Below are 17673 nucleotides of genomic sequence, written 5' to 3'. Positions count from 1 at the left end.
GAATAATCACACAAATCCTATCAGCTCTTGATGGTTTATTGTGTAGGTCTCTTCTGTTTCAAATTTGTCAAATTAAAAATATGTGGCACTACATGTTTCTATCACAGAAAAGTATTGGTATCACCAACATTGACATATTTAAAGGATATACGAAGTGAACTAGACAGTAATCCTTATTATGGGCTCTGTACTTAAAATAATTAATCCTGGCTTATACTATTACTGAAGGGGGTCGCCTGAGGCTGAAGAAAAATGTTTCAGAAATGTTCCTTTGGATTTTCAGTGGTTCCATGGATTGCTCTGGCACTGAGTTACCAATGATGACAGAAAGTCATCTCTCATTGCAAAAAGAAGTTCTTATTAGATATACTCTTTTTAAATTATATTTTCCACCTGTACAACTTTTATACCTGCCAGTCAATTTTAAGCTATCAAGGGACAGTCAGAGAAATGTACAATTTGTTATCAGAAAAGAAGTTTAGACACATGTACTGTTCACAAAACAACACACAATAAAACAACCATTACAACAACAAATAACATTTTGGAGGACATTATTCAAGAAAGTATAATTATTGCAAAATTATCATACTAATGTAATACACTATCTGAATACCAAGTGCTTAAATGTAGTATCAAGCATTTCATAAACACCTAATATATGGTAACAAAACAAATGGCAGCATAAGTTTGAATAATTTCGTTAACAAAACGAAAATATCAGCAACTTAAACTCTTTCAGGAAAAAACACCCATGATTTGGCAAGCTAAGTCCTAACGGTGAGATTCTTTGGAAACTCTAAGACTTACAAATGAAATCTGAAACTCTGAAAAAAGACCACAGATGCAGAAACTGTCCTTGTTTTCCTCTGAGACTTGTCTAATGTGGGATTTGGACAACCTCTGTACTCATCCAGTTGGGCAGCAGGAGGGAAGTACCTGCTGTGTAGGACAGACACATACAGGCAAGGGGAGAGTCTCCTGGTGCCTTGTTGCCTATGAGTAAAGTAGCGCGACAGCAGGGAGGGGAGATGAACTGAGCTGAGCATGTAAGGGAAGCAGCTGGACCAGTCTGAAATAAATGGGAAGGGAAGGCAGGATGGCACCTCCCAGTGCCACCTCCTGCGGCAATGAGAGGAATGAGATCCTTAGCAGACACTTTCAGGAAAGGAATGCTCTCTCTGCAGATGCAGATCTTTTAAGGCCCTCTCTCTGAAAGTATGGTCATCAGGCAGAGGCTAGAGACAATGATTCATAAGCTAAGTTCATGAGCTATACTGCATGCAAAAAATCATATGCAGGGCACTACCTGTATTTCTTCCCCCAGACCTAAAGAATATATCACAAGACCTCTCTAATCTGATAAAATTATTTATTGGATATAGCTAATGTCTAGTGGAATTCTATCCACCCAGATCCATATACTTCCCCCTTCTAAAGATCTGTGGCCAGCCAACAGACTATTAAAAGCTATCTACATAAATTTGTTGGGGAAATCAGAAAAATGTATAAAACAGACAGACAGGAGAGATGTGGCACCGATTCCATATAACATAAATACCTCATTGTGCATCACCAGCTTTTCTAATTATAAAAAACTCAAAAAAGGGTAACCTTCATGCAATACTTAGGCTCATCTCCTGTTGTAATATTGCCAAGATGACATTCATCAGACATGTAAATAAATTCGCAAAAAAAGCAAAAGCATAGCATTCAATTCAGTATAACATCACACGTATAGTACTTTATATATCATTGATGTAATTCTTTATTCTCTATTAAATATTACCTCAAAAATGTATCAAATGGATATCCACGACTGCTCGTTATATTGTTAAGCAACCCCCCAAAATGGTTAATTTTGACAGTTGGATGTAATCAAATAAAAACCATCCAGATTGACTCCTCAGAGAAGAGACAATTTGTTCTGATTAAAAAACAACAACAGTAACAAAGCAAACAAACAAACAAACCGCCACCACCACAATAACTTACTATTGTGGCAGCAACAGAATTTCAGTAAACCAAATTGTTTTACATCCCTAGTACTGTCATATTGATGCTTTCCTCATTAGTCAGAGATCAAAGAAATCTGATGTCTCACAAGGGGTTTGAACTACAGTGAAGAAAACTCTTAACTCCTGGTCAGTTTTTGAACACCATCCAAATCAGATAAACAACACGTTGCTGTTCTCAATGAGACTTGTGTGAAATGGGACTGATAGTCTCAGGAAATTCAGAACAAAGTAAAAAACCTTTGCCTTGCATATGAGTTTGAGTCATGCCCAGCTCTGTAGTGAATCTCACAATTGTTCTGCAGACTTTCTTGGTTTATTTTGTAGCCTCAACTCTTTTCTTAGCAGCATGTACCTATAGTTCCAACCTATAACTATCACTCTATGCACTAGCAAGCGATATGAGTAGAGACCAAGCAATAAGCATAGAAATTGAAAAAAACCTTTAAATGTCAGATGCCAGTCAATACAGGACACTTTATGTTTATTAGTTTCTACACTCTAGATAAGAAGTATAGTAAAAAATTTCAGTTTTAAATTGACTGAATTCATGTCTATAAAATAATTTAACTTTAGGAAAACCATGTTAGACTTTATGAAAACCATGTTAGACTTTATGAAAACATATATATTAATTCATAAAGATGTAAGAAATATCTGGGCTGCTGATACCTAACTACACTGACAAATTTGATAATTCTCATGTCATAAAAGCACTTGTTAAATTAAACACTTAGGCATCCCATTCCTGAGGCTTCTTGTCTCAAAACCTTGTCAACACTAGATAGATCTCCTCTGACATGATCCTAACATCACCATGGTTGTTTCAGAAAAAGGCATCTCCAGTGCAGTGGGTAGATAATCCACAGCCTCCTTGGCTGCAATCTGAAGCACTGCTCTGTGGTTAGTCCTTTCTGTGTATTGTAAATCTGCCACTGTGAACTTCACAATATGCAACTCTTCTCAGTGGAATTTCAGAGAAATCAGTATGCCCTGTCTCATAATTTACCATTTTTCTTAAGATGACACCAAACTGACAGCACACCATCTGATAGCAATCCACAGTGATAAACATCCAGGGAACAACTACAGTGTGTTTCTCTACTGCTCTCATCTTGTTGTTTACATGTTGCAGAGCTGCAATAGCTTGCATACAATTCTTGGAAGGTGCTTTTTTTGTCATCCAAAAATTCTGAGGCTGTAGCAGATCATTCCCATCAGAGCTTAATCCTCCCACTCTGTTCACAGTACAGGCCTCCAATGGTTACTTCACATGCATATTTGCTCAGTGAATGCACATGAAAGTGGTCGGCTTCACTTTCTTCCCCTCAGATCCTCACAAGTACCCTACAGAATTGGTATTTTCCCTAATACAAACAGCTATTCAATGCAACACTTATTTTTCTAGAGAAAAAATGGCAGCTAGATGGAAATGGAACACTTAAAGGCATAAAGGTAAACTGGAACATACAGATCTTGGGTCTAAAATCTTACAGCTATCTACAGTTTCATCCTGAACACCATGTAGAAAACTCCAGAATACACTACAAAACATCCCCCCTAATGCCATTTACCATATGAGGGTATTGGGAGAAAACTTGCTAGCAAACCCTGGTTTTGTGTGGATGAAGTAACAAAGCAAGCATAGGAACACTGACAAAATAGCTAATGTCAGAATCATTGCATTTACAGAACTTCTTCTAGCATGCTTTTCTTCTGTCAGTCAGGCATTAATAACCTTTCCGTAACCTTAAATTAAAAATACCACATGCAGATTGATAGCTCATTCAGATGCCATACTGCCATGTAAGTCATTGGGCTTCATGCTGGAAGTCTAGGAGCACGTTAGATAAACACCTACAGGAATGGCAGGAGTATTCCCAATTCTAGTTCATAGCAAATCCTTTCAATTTCTGTTTTCTTGATTATTTGCTATAAACCAAATACTGGGCATACCTGTTGAACAATTACTTTTCCTATGTCTCAACTACAAGTTGCATGAGACTGGTGCAATTCTCTGCATTGTGGAAAAAAATTCTACTTAGGATCAACAACGTTATAGTAAACCACATACTAGTACTACTAAATATAAAACATTTAAATATAAAATATCTTTTTACAGACTACTGCAGACCAATAGTAAGTGAAATCTCACAATGGCTAATGGTTGATTCTTTTCAGATATCACAGACATAAATAAACAAGAGCATTCACACTGTGAAAAACACTACAAACATATAGAAGTAAGTTGTGAAGATTCTGCAGCAGACTCCTGCTCATGTCAAGTGAAGTGCATACACATTATTCTCATCAAAACTTGCTTTTAAACTGCCTTAGAGACTGCCTTGTGTCCTACAGTTGCCAAAGATAAAAATGAGATACAAGAAAACCTTCTTCACTTTGATTAGTCGTGTTGGGTGGGAATAATGCACAGTGAGTTATGTATCCTACTGTGCCCAAAAAATCTTAAAGGTGATGAAGCACCCATGAGGCAGGATGCACAAGAGGATCCCATATGATGCGCCGTGTTCTTGATCTAAGATTTCAAAATTTGTACATTTTGTGTAGTACTTGGCTAAGCATTTCAGTGTCTGAACACGAAAGTTTAGTAACTGCACTCAGTTGTGTCAGAGCTACAGTACTGCATTTCATCTGAGCATGCTGTCATTTATATACCTATATATTATATATCTATCCATATATGTACATAAATGAATGTACCCATTTGCAAATAGATAGCTAACATATTTTGACTAAAATAAAAGATATACAGGAATAAAGTTCTGAACTTCAAATAAAATTCAGAATTTTAAAAATCATCATGCCATGCTAATTCTGAAATATTTATTTCCATCTTGATTCTGGAAATAGGACTGAATCCATTAGTATGCGGAATGGAAAGTGAATAAACAGTTTCATTAAGGAGACATGTTCGCTCCAACAATGTTTATTGGGTCAAGCCTGCACTCTGGCTGCATATGGTGTACCTTTAAATGGGGCCGTTAAAATACCAAATAAAATGTCAAAGTCTGTCAGGTCTGGAGCTTTTATAAATTGTTTAGACTGGGGATAATTTGGGTTTCGTACATCATGCCTTGCAGATCGCGCGGCACGGAGATAGGAGCGGGAAGGCGGTCCGGGAGGAGCACGCGGGGCAGGCAGCCTGGCAGCTGGGCACCTCCTGGGCCATCGCCCTCCTCTTCCTCCTGGCCTGCTGCCTGCCTCCCCTCTCGCTGGGTGGTATCCTGAGGTTATGCACGTGACTAAATAACCATATTAAAAAACAAAACAAAACAAAACAAAAAAACTGACTTCAAAGCGAGCGCCGCCGGAGATGTGAATGCTATGAATGACTTCACCTCGGACTGCAGCACCTCTGCGCTGGAACTACCCACCGCTGCTCCAGCTCATGCACTGCCACACCTTCGTGGCCGCCCTCCCGGCTCCCCTCCCGCCACCCTCCCCGGAGCAGAGCGCTGGAACAACGCCTGCCTTCAGCCCCCCGCGCTCCCGGCCCGCCCGGTGCTCCCACCCACGGCGCGGCCCGGACCTCACCTTCAGCTCCCGGGAGGCCACGCGGGCCGCCAGCTCGATGACACAGCCCACCGCCATGCGTGCCGCCCCGGCCGAGTGCAGCTCGTTCCAAACGGTGTCACTGTCCACCTGAGCAAACAGCCGGCCCCGAGAGGAAGGCAGGGGAGAGGGGAGAGGGAGAGGGAGAGGGAGAGCATAAGAGAAAACAAACCCGTGAGGGAGGGCTGGCAGCGTGACAGCCCGTGTACAATAACATCAGTCTTCCGTGCTGGCCAGCTGAAAGGCCTTCTGGACATGGCTTTGCTTATGCTTTTTCTCTGCACGGGCTTCTCCAATGGAAACACATTCCTGTCATGCCTCGCTGCCATTCCCTGTTTAGATTTCTCATTACAAACAGTGTTACATCGTTCGGGCCAGGCCTGCTTGCCAGACGCTCCTCACGCCGGCTGGAGGGTTGACGAGGACCTGCCACCGCCTGGACCGAGTGTCCATCGGGAACAGCCACCGCTGGCCCCAGCAGCCGGCACGGGCAGCCATCAGAGCTGGTCAGTGGCATAGGCCAATGCCTCTTTCTTAAAAATGAAAAACAGCAGTAAGCACTCATCTTTCCTACCCAGGCAGGAATTGGTTGTGACTGAAATCAGAATGATTTAATTTTTTTGAGTAATTTTGGTAGTCAATATTGCCATAGACAGAAAATTGAATTAAATAAAGCGAGACCCTTGCTGTATCTCCAGTTCTGATGAATTAATAAGTTTTGACTGAAAGGCCTTATGTTCCGTTTTGTAACAGATGAATGTGGTTATTTAAAGCAGAGAAAATTATTTTCTGCAATTTCTAAATGAGCCAGTGTGACTTAATAGACATTGTATGTATGTTACAGAAAATATTCTAAAGAAAACGTTATAAAGAAAATATTATAAGGATGGCTAAGCAGCACCATTCTACAGCTTCCATCAGTATGCTAAAATTTTACTTTTGAAATCTATATTTACGAACTGTTTATTTGGAGAAACATAGCAAAACGTATACGTGAAATATTGTGTATCCCTTTATGATATTATGCCGAGCAGATTTGCTGGTGTTAAATAGTTTGAGAATGTTATCCAAAGAGACAGCCAGACTTCCTCGATGCTCCATGGGAAGTGCATTTAATTGTATCGTACCGTACAAATTTATCATGAAAAGAAAATCGTTTAGGGATAGACAAAATACTGTGGCAGATGCTATTTGGATGAATTCCAAGCACACTAAGACATGTTTTCAGTTTGAACTAGAAGCTTCTGTTCCTAATTTCTTTGGGGGGAAAAAAAAAGGGAAGAAGAAAAGAAATCAAGTAATTGAAAATGGATGCAACTGCTCTCAACTCTGGAGGTTCTGAGGAATTTCTCTGATTAGTCATTTGAAACAGAAAGAAGTTTGATCTTCTCTACACCTGTCAAATGTCTTCTGTGTTACTGTTACAATAATATTATATTTCAAGCTACTAAAATGATCTTAATTTCTAGTATACTGGACCTGATTTTTCTATCATTTTCATCAGTTTTGTGTCCATGCAGCAGAACTAATGACAATAGTTTGTATTCGCAGTAGAGCTAAGAAAGAAGACTGGATTTCACTTGCAAAGTTTAGAATAACAGTAATCTAACAGTATGCCGTGTTTTCATCTGAGAAACTCAAATGTTGTACAAACACAGTTAAGCATCATCAGCTTGATACAGGATGATGTGTTATCTCTTTTGTAGATTGATACCTTGGCATTTAATGAAATTTAATAGTTTTCCCAAAGATGCACACTAATTAATAGGTAACTAAGACAATTACAAGAAGATATAAGAAAGAAGCCAAGTAGTAAAAAAAATTACATGTATGTAACATTAGGCAGACCTTCAGATTGTCTCTGTCTTGCTTTAAAGCAACTGTGAATCAAATTTCATTTTTAAAACAAATAAAGAGATAAATAAGTAGAGGTCATTGGTTAAATCAATTTAATCAAATAATAATAAAGTTTGAAAAATACTGTGCAGTATTTTAAATAGAGAACTATTAGCAAGAGGGTTGGGAGGCAGTACTCTCTTACCATTTTTATGGCTAGCAAATTAAGGTTAACATGAAGGAGTGGCTGATGAAAATGATTCAATGGCAGCTGCTCGGTACACCAGGGCACGAGCAGGAACCTGCATCCTCAAAGGGACTATGATTCATTTCCAAGAAGGCTGATTAAGTTAAAATTGTTGCCACAGCTTGAGAGTACCCACCCTTCAAGACAGTTGTCTGCTCTGGCATGTGAGACGGCAGCCTCCCCATTCACTGAATGCTGAGTATTGGCCAGGATACAGCATTTATCATTTTCTGCTTTCAACTGAGTGTGAGTAGACTGAACTGTGACAATAAGACCAAGTATCATCCACTGAAAAATTTCTCTCAGACCACTTGAATGACTGCTGCCTAAACATACCTGGACTGGCAGAAAAAATGGACAATCGGGGAACAAAACAGTGTTTCCTGAGAAATTTTCAAAAATGACCACCTAACTGAACACAGGAAATTCAGGGTATTTTAGCTAATCTCTTGGGTGTGGTACATGAAATGAATGGTAAAGTCTCAAAGCCAGGGGTAGTCAACTGAAGCTGCATACTTTAATGCACTGTAATAAAAGAGAACTAACATAAATACATGAATAGTTACTCTGAAAAGGCACAGTATTATAAACTTAGATGTCAAATCCTATTTCATATTTCTGCAAAGTTAAGACTGGATTTCTGAGGAACATCTCATGAAGAACAACCTAGAAGAACTTGCATCACATATCCAATGCTTTAACTGTAACTAGATAATGCCATCTCACTCCATTTTATATCTCTTTTAGTTCTGTGTATTGCCTTAAACGTTTCAGGTGTTTAAACAGAGATTTACTTTTAGCATTACTCAATGTTTATTTTGTAAATTGCTGTTGAAATACAGTGGTATAAATGGCAAACCCATTAAAATTACAGCTACTAGCCTGGCCCAGTTGTCAGGCTGTATATGAAATGCAGCTATGTAGAATCCTACTTGATATGCTTTTCTTTATTCCTGTGAGATGAAATTGTTAGATTTTATACAAGTAAAGAGAATAAGTTTAGACACTGTGGTTTCCTGGTTCTAGTTCATATATGTATCGCATATATCTGACAGCCTATCTAGATGCTGACTATGCATGAATTTGTGGCAAATATGATGGCTTCTGAATCACAGACTATGACAAAGTCTTCAAATTCTTTGGAGCAGCCAGAGAATTCAGTGAAAAATCTATCTTGATTAGGGTTGTTTTGCAGACAATGTTACACAAATTTACAGAAAATACAGCATTTGTAACTGAATTCTAACGCAGAATCTTAGGCCTTTTTTCTGTTTATTTAAATATATTATTTCTATTTAAGAGTCCTTTAAAGAAATTGTCAGGGTAGGAAAATCTTCTGAATGTCTAACCAAATGAAAACATTTTTTTAAAGCATCAAAATGTCAGTGTTGAACTACGAGCATACTACACATTTCATTATCAAAAATCCTATCACTGCTGCAGCTCTTCAAAGAAGGATTGTGCATGAAAGCCCCAAGAACCAGAGAGCATAAGTCCTATCTGAACACTGACTTTCTAACACACATATGGATTTACTTCACTCCAGGTTTCCTGAATGAGCACTGTAGGTTGCAGGCTTTTTCAAGCACATCTAGTATAGCTCAATCATTGGCATGTGTAGCCAAGCTAATACTCTGTAAAGCTACAGATGATAGAAATTAAGCTACCTGTCCCTGAAGTGGATGTGGAGGCATTAAAGAGGAAGGGAATGACTTAAGTGAAAAGAAATGTAGGTAACTTCTCCTGACTGAATGAAACTAATGTTTCAAGCCCCATGTTCAGAAATTCTCTGCTTTGCACTACAAGAAGAAATTGATATGAATGCTTCCTGCAAGAAGTATCTATGTGATAACTTGACTTTCACAATGAAGACTTTAAGCATACTCAAAACAAGCTAGGAAACAAGAAGCCTAACAGCAGAGACATTTCAGCAGATAGAAAGCTTGTACTGTAACCCCTCTTGGCTGGACAATTTCATGTTAAGACTGACTGTAAAGTTGGGAAGTTTTATTATAATATCTATAGATATACTTCTTATACCTTGCTTGGGTTATGGCGTGTGTATCTGAAAGTAAAGACGAAGGATATGAGAATACATCTGAAAGAGAGATTGCTTACTTAATGATCTTTATGAAATCACTGCAGTTGATGACCCTGGAAATGTTACTTGTCCTGCTATTTACATTTATCTGGAATGTACTTCAGAGGAGCAAAAAAGTAGTGTGAATAATAATGTGAATAAAATGAATAATTTTGAAGTATTTTAAAGATATATTTGTAACTGCTTTTTGTTTTACCCATCCCTTTCCCTGCTACAAAATCTCTTGACTCCTGCTCTCTTTCAGTTCTATTTCTTTTGGAAACCTCCTGGAATCTCCCTAATGATCAGTGGATCACAGTTCTGCTGACCAGAAATGCTGCTCACAGTCTAACAAACCTTTCCATTTTTCAAACCCTGGATGGTTTATTCATCTGTACAAGTTATTTATCTCTCTTAAATAATTATTGTAAACTCTGAAGTTGCCTTAAATACACATCCACTGATAACTATATAAAAATATGAGAGAGCCCAAGCTACTGCTTTGGGATGGATTCAAAGCATCCTAGAACTTTCTCTCCCCACCCCTGCTCACACACACACAAACACACACAACTTGTTATTTAATGTAAATCCAGCTTCTGCAGTGGAATTCTGATTTTATACCTAAAACAAATTAAAAATATACTGAATTGCTCATCCTGCCCTGGATTCTCTGCACAATTGTTGCCATCATTAAAATCAAAACCAGTCCTAGAGTTACTACGTGTCTCTGCAAGAGAGATTCTACTTATTCTCTGAGAACAGATCAGAAATGCGATGTCATCTATGTGTTCATGGAAACTTTCACTTCTGACGCTTCTTCGATAGCAGTCATTGTATTCTATGTGTCTAATATCCTTGGCAACAACCTGAAAAGTAGCAGTTCTTTACAATAGTTTAAAAGGATTCTTTGCCCTTTTTTTAAAGAGCAGAGGTTGAGCTCAACTGTTCTTGCATGAAGTTAATTCAGCGTGCACTTCAGACAGTTACATTTCAAGACAAATATGGAAAAACAACTACATTAGAAAAAATTCTGTCCTTTGATATAAATGGTTATAATACTGATGAGTAAATAAAATCTGATTAGCTAACAGCATTGTACCTATTTGAAGTAAACAAACTGATTAAGAAATCTGTGACAAATAATATTGGAGAATACAGACCGCCTCAGTGATACTGAAATTTAATAAAACTTGTGTTTTGCAGAGCAAATTCCTGTGCTTTGGCTTTAAAAGCGTTCAGAATCTCACTCTCTTAACACTTATGCCAGAGCAAACATGTTTCCGTCACTGGGGTTTTTCAGTTCTCTGGCATGAAAATAGAAATTAAATATTTTCCTGAAGTGTTGCAACCTCTAAAAATTGTGTGTGGCATTTTGGTACCACTTCCAGCAACGAGCCTGTCATTCTTGGAGACAGTTGGTGCCAGCGAACGCTACCGCATAAGTTTGTAATACTTTGCTCCTGACCATGAGCAGTGCAGCTTCCCAGGTGTCACGCTCATAGCTCCCACCTCCCACTCTTACAGATGTTCTGGTGATCATTCATCACCTTTGTGATTTCCACTAAGAAGCAAAAGGTCCTCAACGTGCTTTTCAGCTGCTGTTTCATCTCACCATGACTAAAGAAGCGAAGGTGTGCACATCATCTCCAAGGAACAACTTCTAATGAATGGCCTGTCATCCACGTCTCTCGTTAAGGAACAAAGGAGAAGAGGTTTGCATGGCTGACGTTTCTTCCATAAATCCCACATACAGGAAGTGTGTAAAAGTGGACTACTTTAGGAAAAAATATGTACAGTGAGCTTCCTTTATTTTTACTGCTGTGTTAGAGCTGTATCAAAGATTTTTTCTGTCAAAGGCATTTCCGGCTGTTTTAATCTAAACCGCCTGCCATAAAGAGCACCCAAAATATCAGCTTTTCATATTTTCTTGCCTACCAGTGTGGTTTACAAATAAATTGTGAAGGGGATGTGATCTTTAGGCTCCAATGGGATGAATAGTTCAGAGGATCATCACAAATCATTGCTTAAACAAAAAGTATGGAATTCCCTTGGTCTTGCATTGACTTCTCTTCTGTGTTTTAATAATTCCAGTTGGAGAATTTATCAATAATAATATTCATTGAAAAGGACTTCTAAAAATAATTTTGGAGGCTAATAATTCTGACCCAAAAAGTCTCTTTCTGGCAAGAACAAGGAATGTGGACAATACAGGTACCCACTGTATGTAGAATATTTAACGTCTTTAAAGCTTTTCCTGCCAATAGCAGTCTAACTTGAAAACCTGTTATAAATCAAAGCCAATTTCCATAAAATACTCTGTAAAAAAATGCTAAGTAAAAATTAATATTTGAATGCCTAGCAGAGCTGCTGATGTTGTTAGTCAGCCACTGATAAAAATGCAGCACCCCTGCTTCTATAAAAATGGAGTTTATCTAAAGGTTTGTAAAAAACCAAGTAAATATGTGAGGTCTGTATTAAAAAATAAATAGCTTCGCATTCAAAATGAGAATCAGAAAAAAGTCAAGATGAAGCCTGAATAAAATAATATCTTAACAAGAAATAGTTTTGTTTCTCACTTAAACTAACTTTTATGACAGGCATCCAGAATCTCTGTATCTCATTAAGCATACATTAAACACTGTAAAGGAACTCAAAACCTCAGTGAAACAGTGATGTGTGGATCACTGGTAGGGGGAATGGAGGGAGGATAGCATGGATTAGATGTGGATTAGAACTTGTTTTTAGAAAAAACTCATAAATAAAACACTTAGGCCCAGATTCAAGTCTCAGATATGTGGCATATATGACCAGATGCTTGTAAAAAGTGTTACTGCACTTTCAGACCTAGCTGTGAGTACTCCATTAATTTAACTTTATATTTGTTTTAGTATTTAATGGGTTAGTATGTGAAAATGCTTGTGCAACTGCCTTCTTATGTTTGATCATGCAGTTTCCGGGAGTTTGTGGGCAAGTAGATACAACAATGTATAGTTGATTGTAATGCATACAGTTACAGAAAATGCAACTTTTTTGTGCAAAATTCAAGCCTTATTTTAAAAAAGTTTTGTCATTTACTGCTGAACACATTTTTAGTAATACATAGCATTTCAGCTTTCTTCTTGGATGTAGATGATCTTTATGTTAGAGGCTACCATGGAACTATGCTAGAACCTGGTGTTTATTCAGACAAGCAACACATGAACGTTTCCTCTTCAGAGAGCTTTTCTGGGGTTAAATTATAAATAAACACATGATGTGTTTTTAAAGTGCAAATGTGGATTCTGCTTCAAATCCATATGGGTGTGTGATTAAGTCCGGGGAGAGTAAATAGCATAGTAGATTGTATATGGTACTATTCTATTGTTTAACATATGTGTGTGTATTTATATTTATGTAATGTTTCTTATTTTGCAAAATAAGAAGGTTTCTTTGTATAATGCTGGCCTTTGGCAATACAACAGTTTTTAGGAAATGCAGAAAATGAGGTAAGACCTTTAAAGATTTGACTTTTTTGTAGTTCATTAACTTTCCAATAATTTTCTGTGTTCCATGTGTTGTATCTTTGTTTACCTGGTCAAGTAGCGAAGAAAAAAGGCCCTTTGTTAGAAAGGGGAAAAGAAATTGTCTGAGGGACTGAGTTCTGTATTTGGCAAGTTGGCAGATTACCACACTTCAGCTTTCTATCCTTACCTGCTGCAAGTAAAAGCAGTTTAGGACTGTTCTAAAAAAGTCCATTGCACCTGCAGCAATACCAAGGAACTGTATCTCTCAGTTGAATATTTTCACTCTCACTGGTCTAAACCTCAGGCTCTGTGGTGGATGGCACAGGGCCACCTCAATGCCGTGGAAGGACAAGATAGGGACAAAATATCTGCCCTATAGTGTGAAGAAATTTTTTTTCCTTTTTTTATGGCCATGGTGTTGATATGCTAAGTGTGGAATCCTCTCCCTGCCCAGAGATGGGACACTGTTAGACTTTCCAGAACCAGAGATGAAGTCTCTCTACCTCAGTAAAGGAAGGCTATCTATCTGCTGTGATCAAGATTCATGTTATCAACCTTGTTAACTTTTTTTCCCCCCTAAAATCAATGTGCCTAAAATTTGGAACTTAGTTGTTTCAAGTCCCTGTCAATGAAGGAAATCAAAACACCTTCAGTCGATCTCAGGTGAACTGACTCCTGCTCTAGTGATACTTATGGCTATATGTGGTTATATAGCAAGAAAGGGTGATCAGGGTCCTGCTTTGGCTGTTTCAGTAATTTGTCTTAAATTAGGTACATAAAAGCTGGACAAGTGAGTTTTCAGAGAACTGTTGTTCTGAACTGCAAGTTAATTAAATGTGCAGGTTTTATCTGAATTCCTTCTTTCTTCGTTAGTTTGCCCACTCAAGGAAGATGTGAGCTTGTCAGCTGGAAAACCCAGATTCCTCTATGCATGAGAGCTTGACTAAAGTGTAATATTAATTGATATGTTACTACAAAGCATAAGCAACTGAAACAGCCGACTGCCATGAATTGCCAGAACTGACAGGGTATACCACCTAAAAAGTGTATTCACCAGCACAGCTGGGAGTACATTATACACCCTCATTCCCTCATCCTGTGCATAGCCTCAATAGGTTTATCTGGAACTGCATCAAGTGATGGAGCACAAAGTCCCTTAAATGCTCTGGAATGACAAACCTCCAGCCCTTGCTCTGGTTTCATCCCCATTGGCCTTAAGTTGTTCCTTGAGGTGGTACCACAATGGTCTTTTTGATCACATATTTTGTTGACCTCTGCAGAAAATATCACATGGTCAACACCATGTAACTGTGAGTCCTAAATAGTCTGCAAAATATATCAAGTAAAGGATAACACGCCTGTGAGGTTGTTTTGATTAAATCTTGGAATTTCTTTAGGGATGGTGCAGCAGACAGAGGCTTAAGAGGTAAACAAGTCCTTCATTTCCGGAAGCCTTCCACAATATGGTTCAAAATGTTATAACTGGCAAATTTCAGTAGGTTAATAATAAGTCATTTAAATTAATAGTGAATATATTGGCAGCATGCTACACTAAAGATTTGACAATGGAAGGCTTAATATGAAATAGATGAGCTTCTGGGACTTACAGATTGCTTTCCCCAAACCAGGAAACCAACTTTTTTTTTTTTGTTGAAAGGACTATACCTATTTTCTTACAGCCTGAGATACAGGGGAAAGACACAAGTTAATTCTAATATCTGTGTGGAGGTGATGGTTAATTTGAGTGCCCAAACCACAGGCAGTCTGATTTCGTTATAGACAGATTTTTTTGTGAACACTTAAGGAGAGAGACACCTAAGCAGCCTGGACCCTAAAATTTGCTATAAGGAGGCAATGCCATTGCCAATATTTTCTTAATTTTTAAACTATTGTACCACAGTAATGGAACCAGATTGGTACCAGTAGCTCTTATAGAAATAAGAGGAATAAGAGTCATAATGTGTAAAGGCTGAAAGTTCTTCCTGGGCATAGACTGAGAAGATCAAGGGAAGAATGAGAAGCAGCAAGAAACAATTTTTTTCCTGGATGACTTACTAAACTTGTATAGTAGTGAAATCTTGCCTTTCTTATTGCATTTCTTCCTGTGTGGTCAGGACAAAAAGTAGCACTGTCCAGCTGCCACAGCAAGGAATGCCAGGAAGAAAATTTAACATTCAGAAAGCAGGAATTTTTTGTAAATTTTGTAAAAATATAGAGAGATTTTATAGCTATGTATTTCTTTTCTTGGTAATTACAGACCAAATTGCCTTCTGATGTGAAAGATCTAAGCTACATTTCAGTTAATGAAACAAGACCAGCTTATCCCAGCAGAAAATATAATCTCTGTTTTACTGCTGTAACAGCAGAATTAGAGGAAATGCAACGGACATTCTGTAATATGTACAAGCCATTCTTAGCCATTTAGATGGCTCCATGTTTAGCCCATGAACCACTTTGTTCAGTTCACTAAATATTAATTCTTCTGAAGTCTGATTTCTTGCAGGGTGGTGTTCTTCCCCAGTTCCTCCTCTTGCAATTTAAAGGTCTGACTTTACACATTACAGGTTTGGAGCAGTGTCTTTAGGGGGGTAGAGCAGGGGGATTGGATAACTGCCCAATTTCATATGATAAAAGTGAAATTCTCTTCTGTCTGCAGGAAAATCCCCAGGGAACAACGTATGAAACCCAAACTTAAATAAAATCATATCCTGTTTGCAAACATCATATTCCCTTTGCTTCTCAGTAATCTGGACCCATAAACCCCAGCACAGCTTGAGAGCCCATTCCTCATCTAAACAAATGCCATAAGCCCCTTTATACTTATACAACCATGTCAGAAAATAATATTGACTGCCAATAGTGATGTGATTGGAGTTGCCTCCTCTGAGCCATAAAAGAAGCAGTCTGTTATCAATTTCTCTAAATGCATCAAGGGAATTATGGGTCGGTTCAGTTCCAAGTTATAAATGACAATTCAAAAGCCGCAGAAGTGTTTGAAGCTGGGAGCCGATGATGACATTATCATAAAAGCCTGCTCTTCTTTCCTTTTGTGGTTTTTTTTTGCCTATCAGCTAGACAAAAAAATATGGCTGAGAAATGAGTTCAAGATTTCTTCACACAGCAGCAGGTCAAACAGGCAGGAAAACAGTCACTATTTTTAGTGACAGACGGAGATAAGGAGATGAAACTAACTCCCATTAAAAGTAGATTTCTGCTTCTCTTATTGTTATTTTCACAGCACAACAGGATAGGACTTGCAATGGATGGATGCATTGATCAAATGATCAGTTATAGCTCTGGTGGCTGTTTACAGATGAAAAATTGTGGAATGATCTGACAATCCACAGAACCAAAATATAATTTGTGATTATTCTCCCCATTTGGCCACTTCACCTGCAATCTACCCACCTCTCCTGGAAAACTTTTCACATTCCAAACCTCTGACCAGCTGCAAGAAACCATCTCTTGTTATTAAAACTGCTGGCCATAGAGCTGCTAGTCTGTCTCCAACACAAAGAATTTCATCCCCCTGGTATTAGAATTCTTTAACAGCAGTTGGTTCTGGAACAAGGTTAAGTTTGAAAAAAAGGAATAAAAAGCATTATTGCAAGAGGGAGGTCCCATACTTCAGTGGATGTTATACTGCTGACCCTGGATAGTCCTATGATGGAAAAATAACCAAAATTGAAAGAAAAACTGTTATTTGCAAATTTAGTAGGTTAGTTTAGGCAATTTTTGTCTCTCTTTGTGAGAACTGTTCAATTTACCTTTAAGGATGAAACAGCTTTTGCTCTTAGATAAGTGAGCTAATTATTACTTACTTAGTTTCTTATAAAACTGTAAAGTTTATTGTTTGATTTCTTCAGAAAGCCTAACTTATACCAAGCCATATTCACCAATGACTGACATAACCAGTCCCTAGCTCTACTTGAAAGAGGATTCATATGGATGAAGGGTGCTTACAAAATGAGTAAGTTGTAACTTTATATGCATTTTGCACTGATACAAAAGATATAGTGCTGTGATGAAAAAGGATCAGAAAATATTAGTTATGGACACAGACTGCCTCTTGTTTGCTTTTCAAAATTCTTGAAAAAAACTTTCTTTCGCTGTAATTGTGAGTAATATCCAAAGAAGAGGATCTCTAATGTTGACTGCAGTTTTAGAACAGAGATAACAAAATTAGTAATAGAGTAGAATTCAGGGTTTTAGAGGTTAGTTGGACTTTAATTTGGGAACAATGTGAGCCATCCAAAACTCATGTCAATACAGTCTGTAAAGCCCATCAGTTGATCAATGTCTGTGAAGTCCTGAGTTCCAGTCCTTGATCCAAGAACAGTTTTCATTCTGTTCAGTGATTTTTCACATCAAATTTATAAGCTTTCTGTGGAGCAAGGCCTCAGAGCTAGGATTTCA

At 38.0% G+C, this 17673-nt stretch overlaps 1 protein-coding gene across 14 annotated transcripts in view; it reads right to left on the bottom strand.

Annotated features, from left to right (window-relative positions):
* Positions 1-17673, bottom strand: part of HDAC9 (histone deacetylase 9) — a 462804-nt gene that overhangs the window by 108751 nt on the left and 336380 nt on the right. For all 14 annotated transcript variants that reach the window (XR_003534444.1, XM_027684600.1, XM_027684601.1 and 11 more), the window contains one exon: positions 5571-5678. Coding sequence is in view for 13 of the 14 variants with exons in the window: in XM_027684600.1 (XP_027540401.1) it covers positions 5571-5678 (108 nt within the window). In the remaining variant the exon portion in view is untranslated. The remainder of the gene's footprint in view (positions 1-5570; positions 5679-17673) is intronic.

Source organism: Neopelma chrysocephalum, unplaced genomic scaffold, assembly GCF_003984885.1.
Source record: "Neopelma chrysocephalum unplaced genomic scaffold, ASM398488v2 Primary Assembly neopelma1_67, whole genome shotgun sequence".
NCBI classification, from domain to species: Eukaryota; Metazoa; Chordata; class Aves; order Passeriformes; family Pipridae; genus Neopelma; species Neopelma chrysocephalum.
The sequence above is the reverse complement of the archived record's forward strand: the minus strand, read 5'-3'. Positions and strand labels throughout refer to the sequence as shown.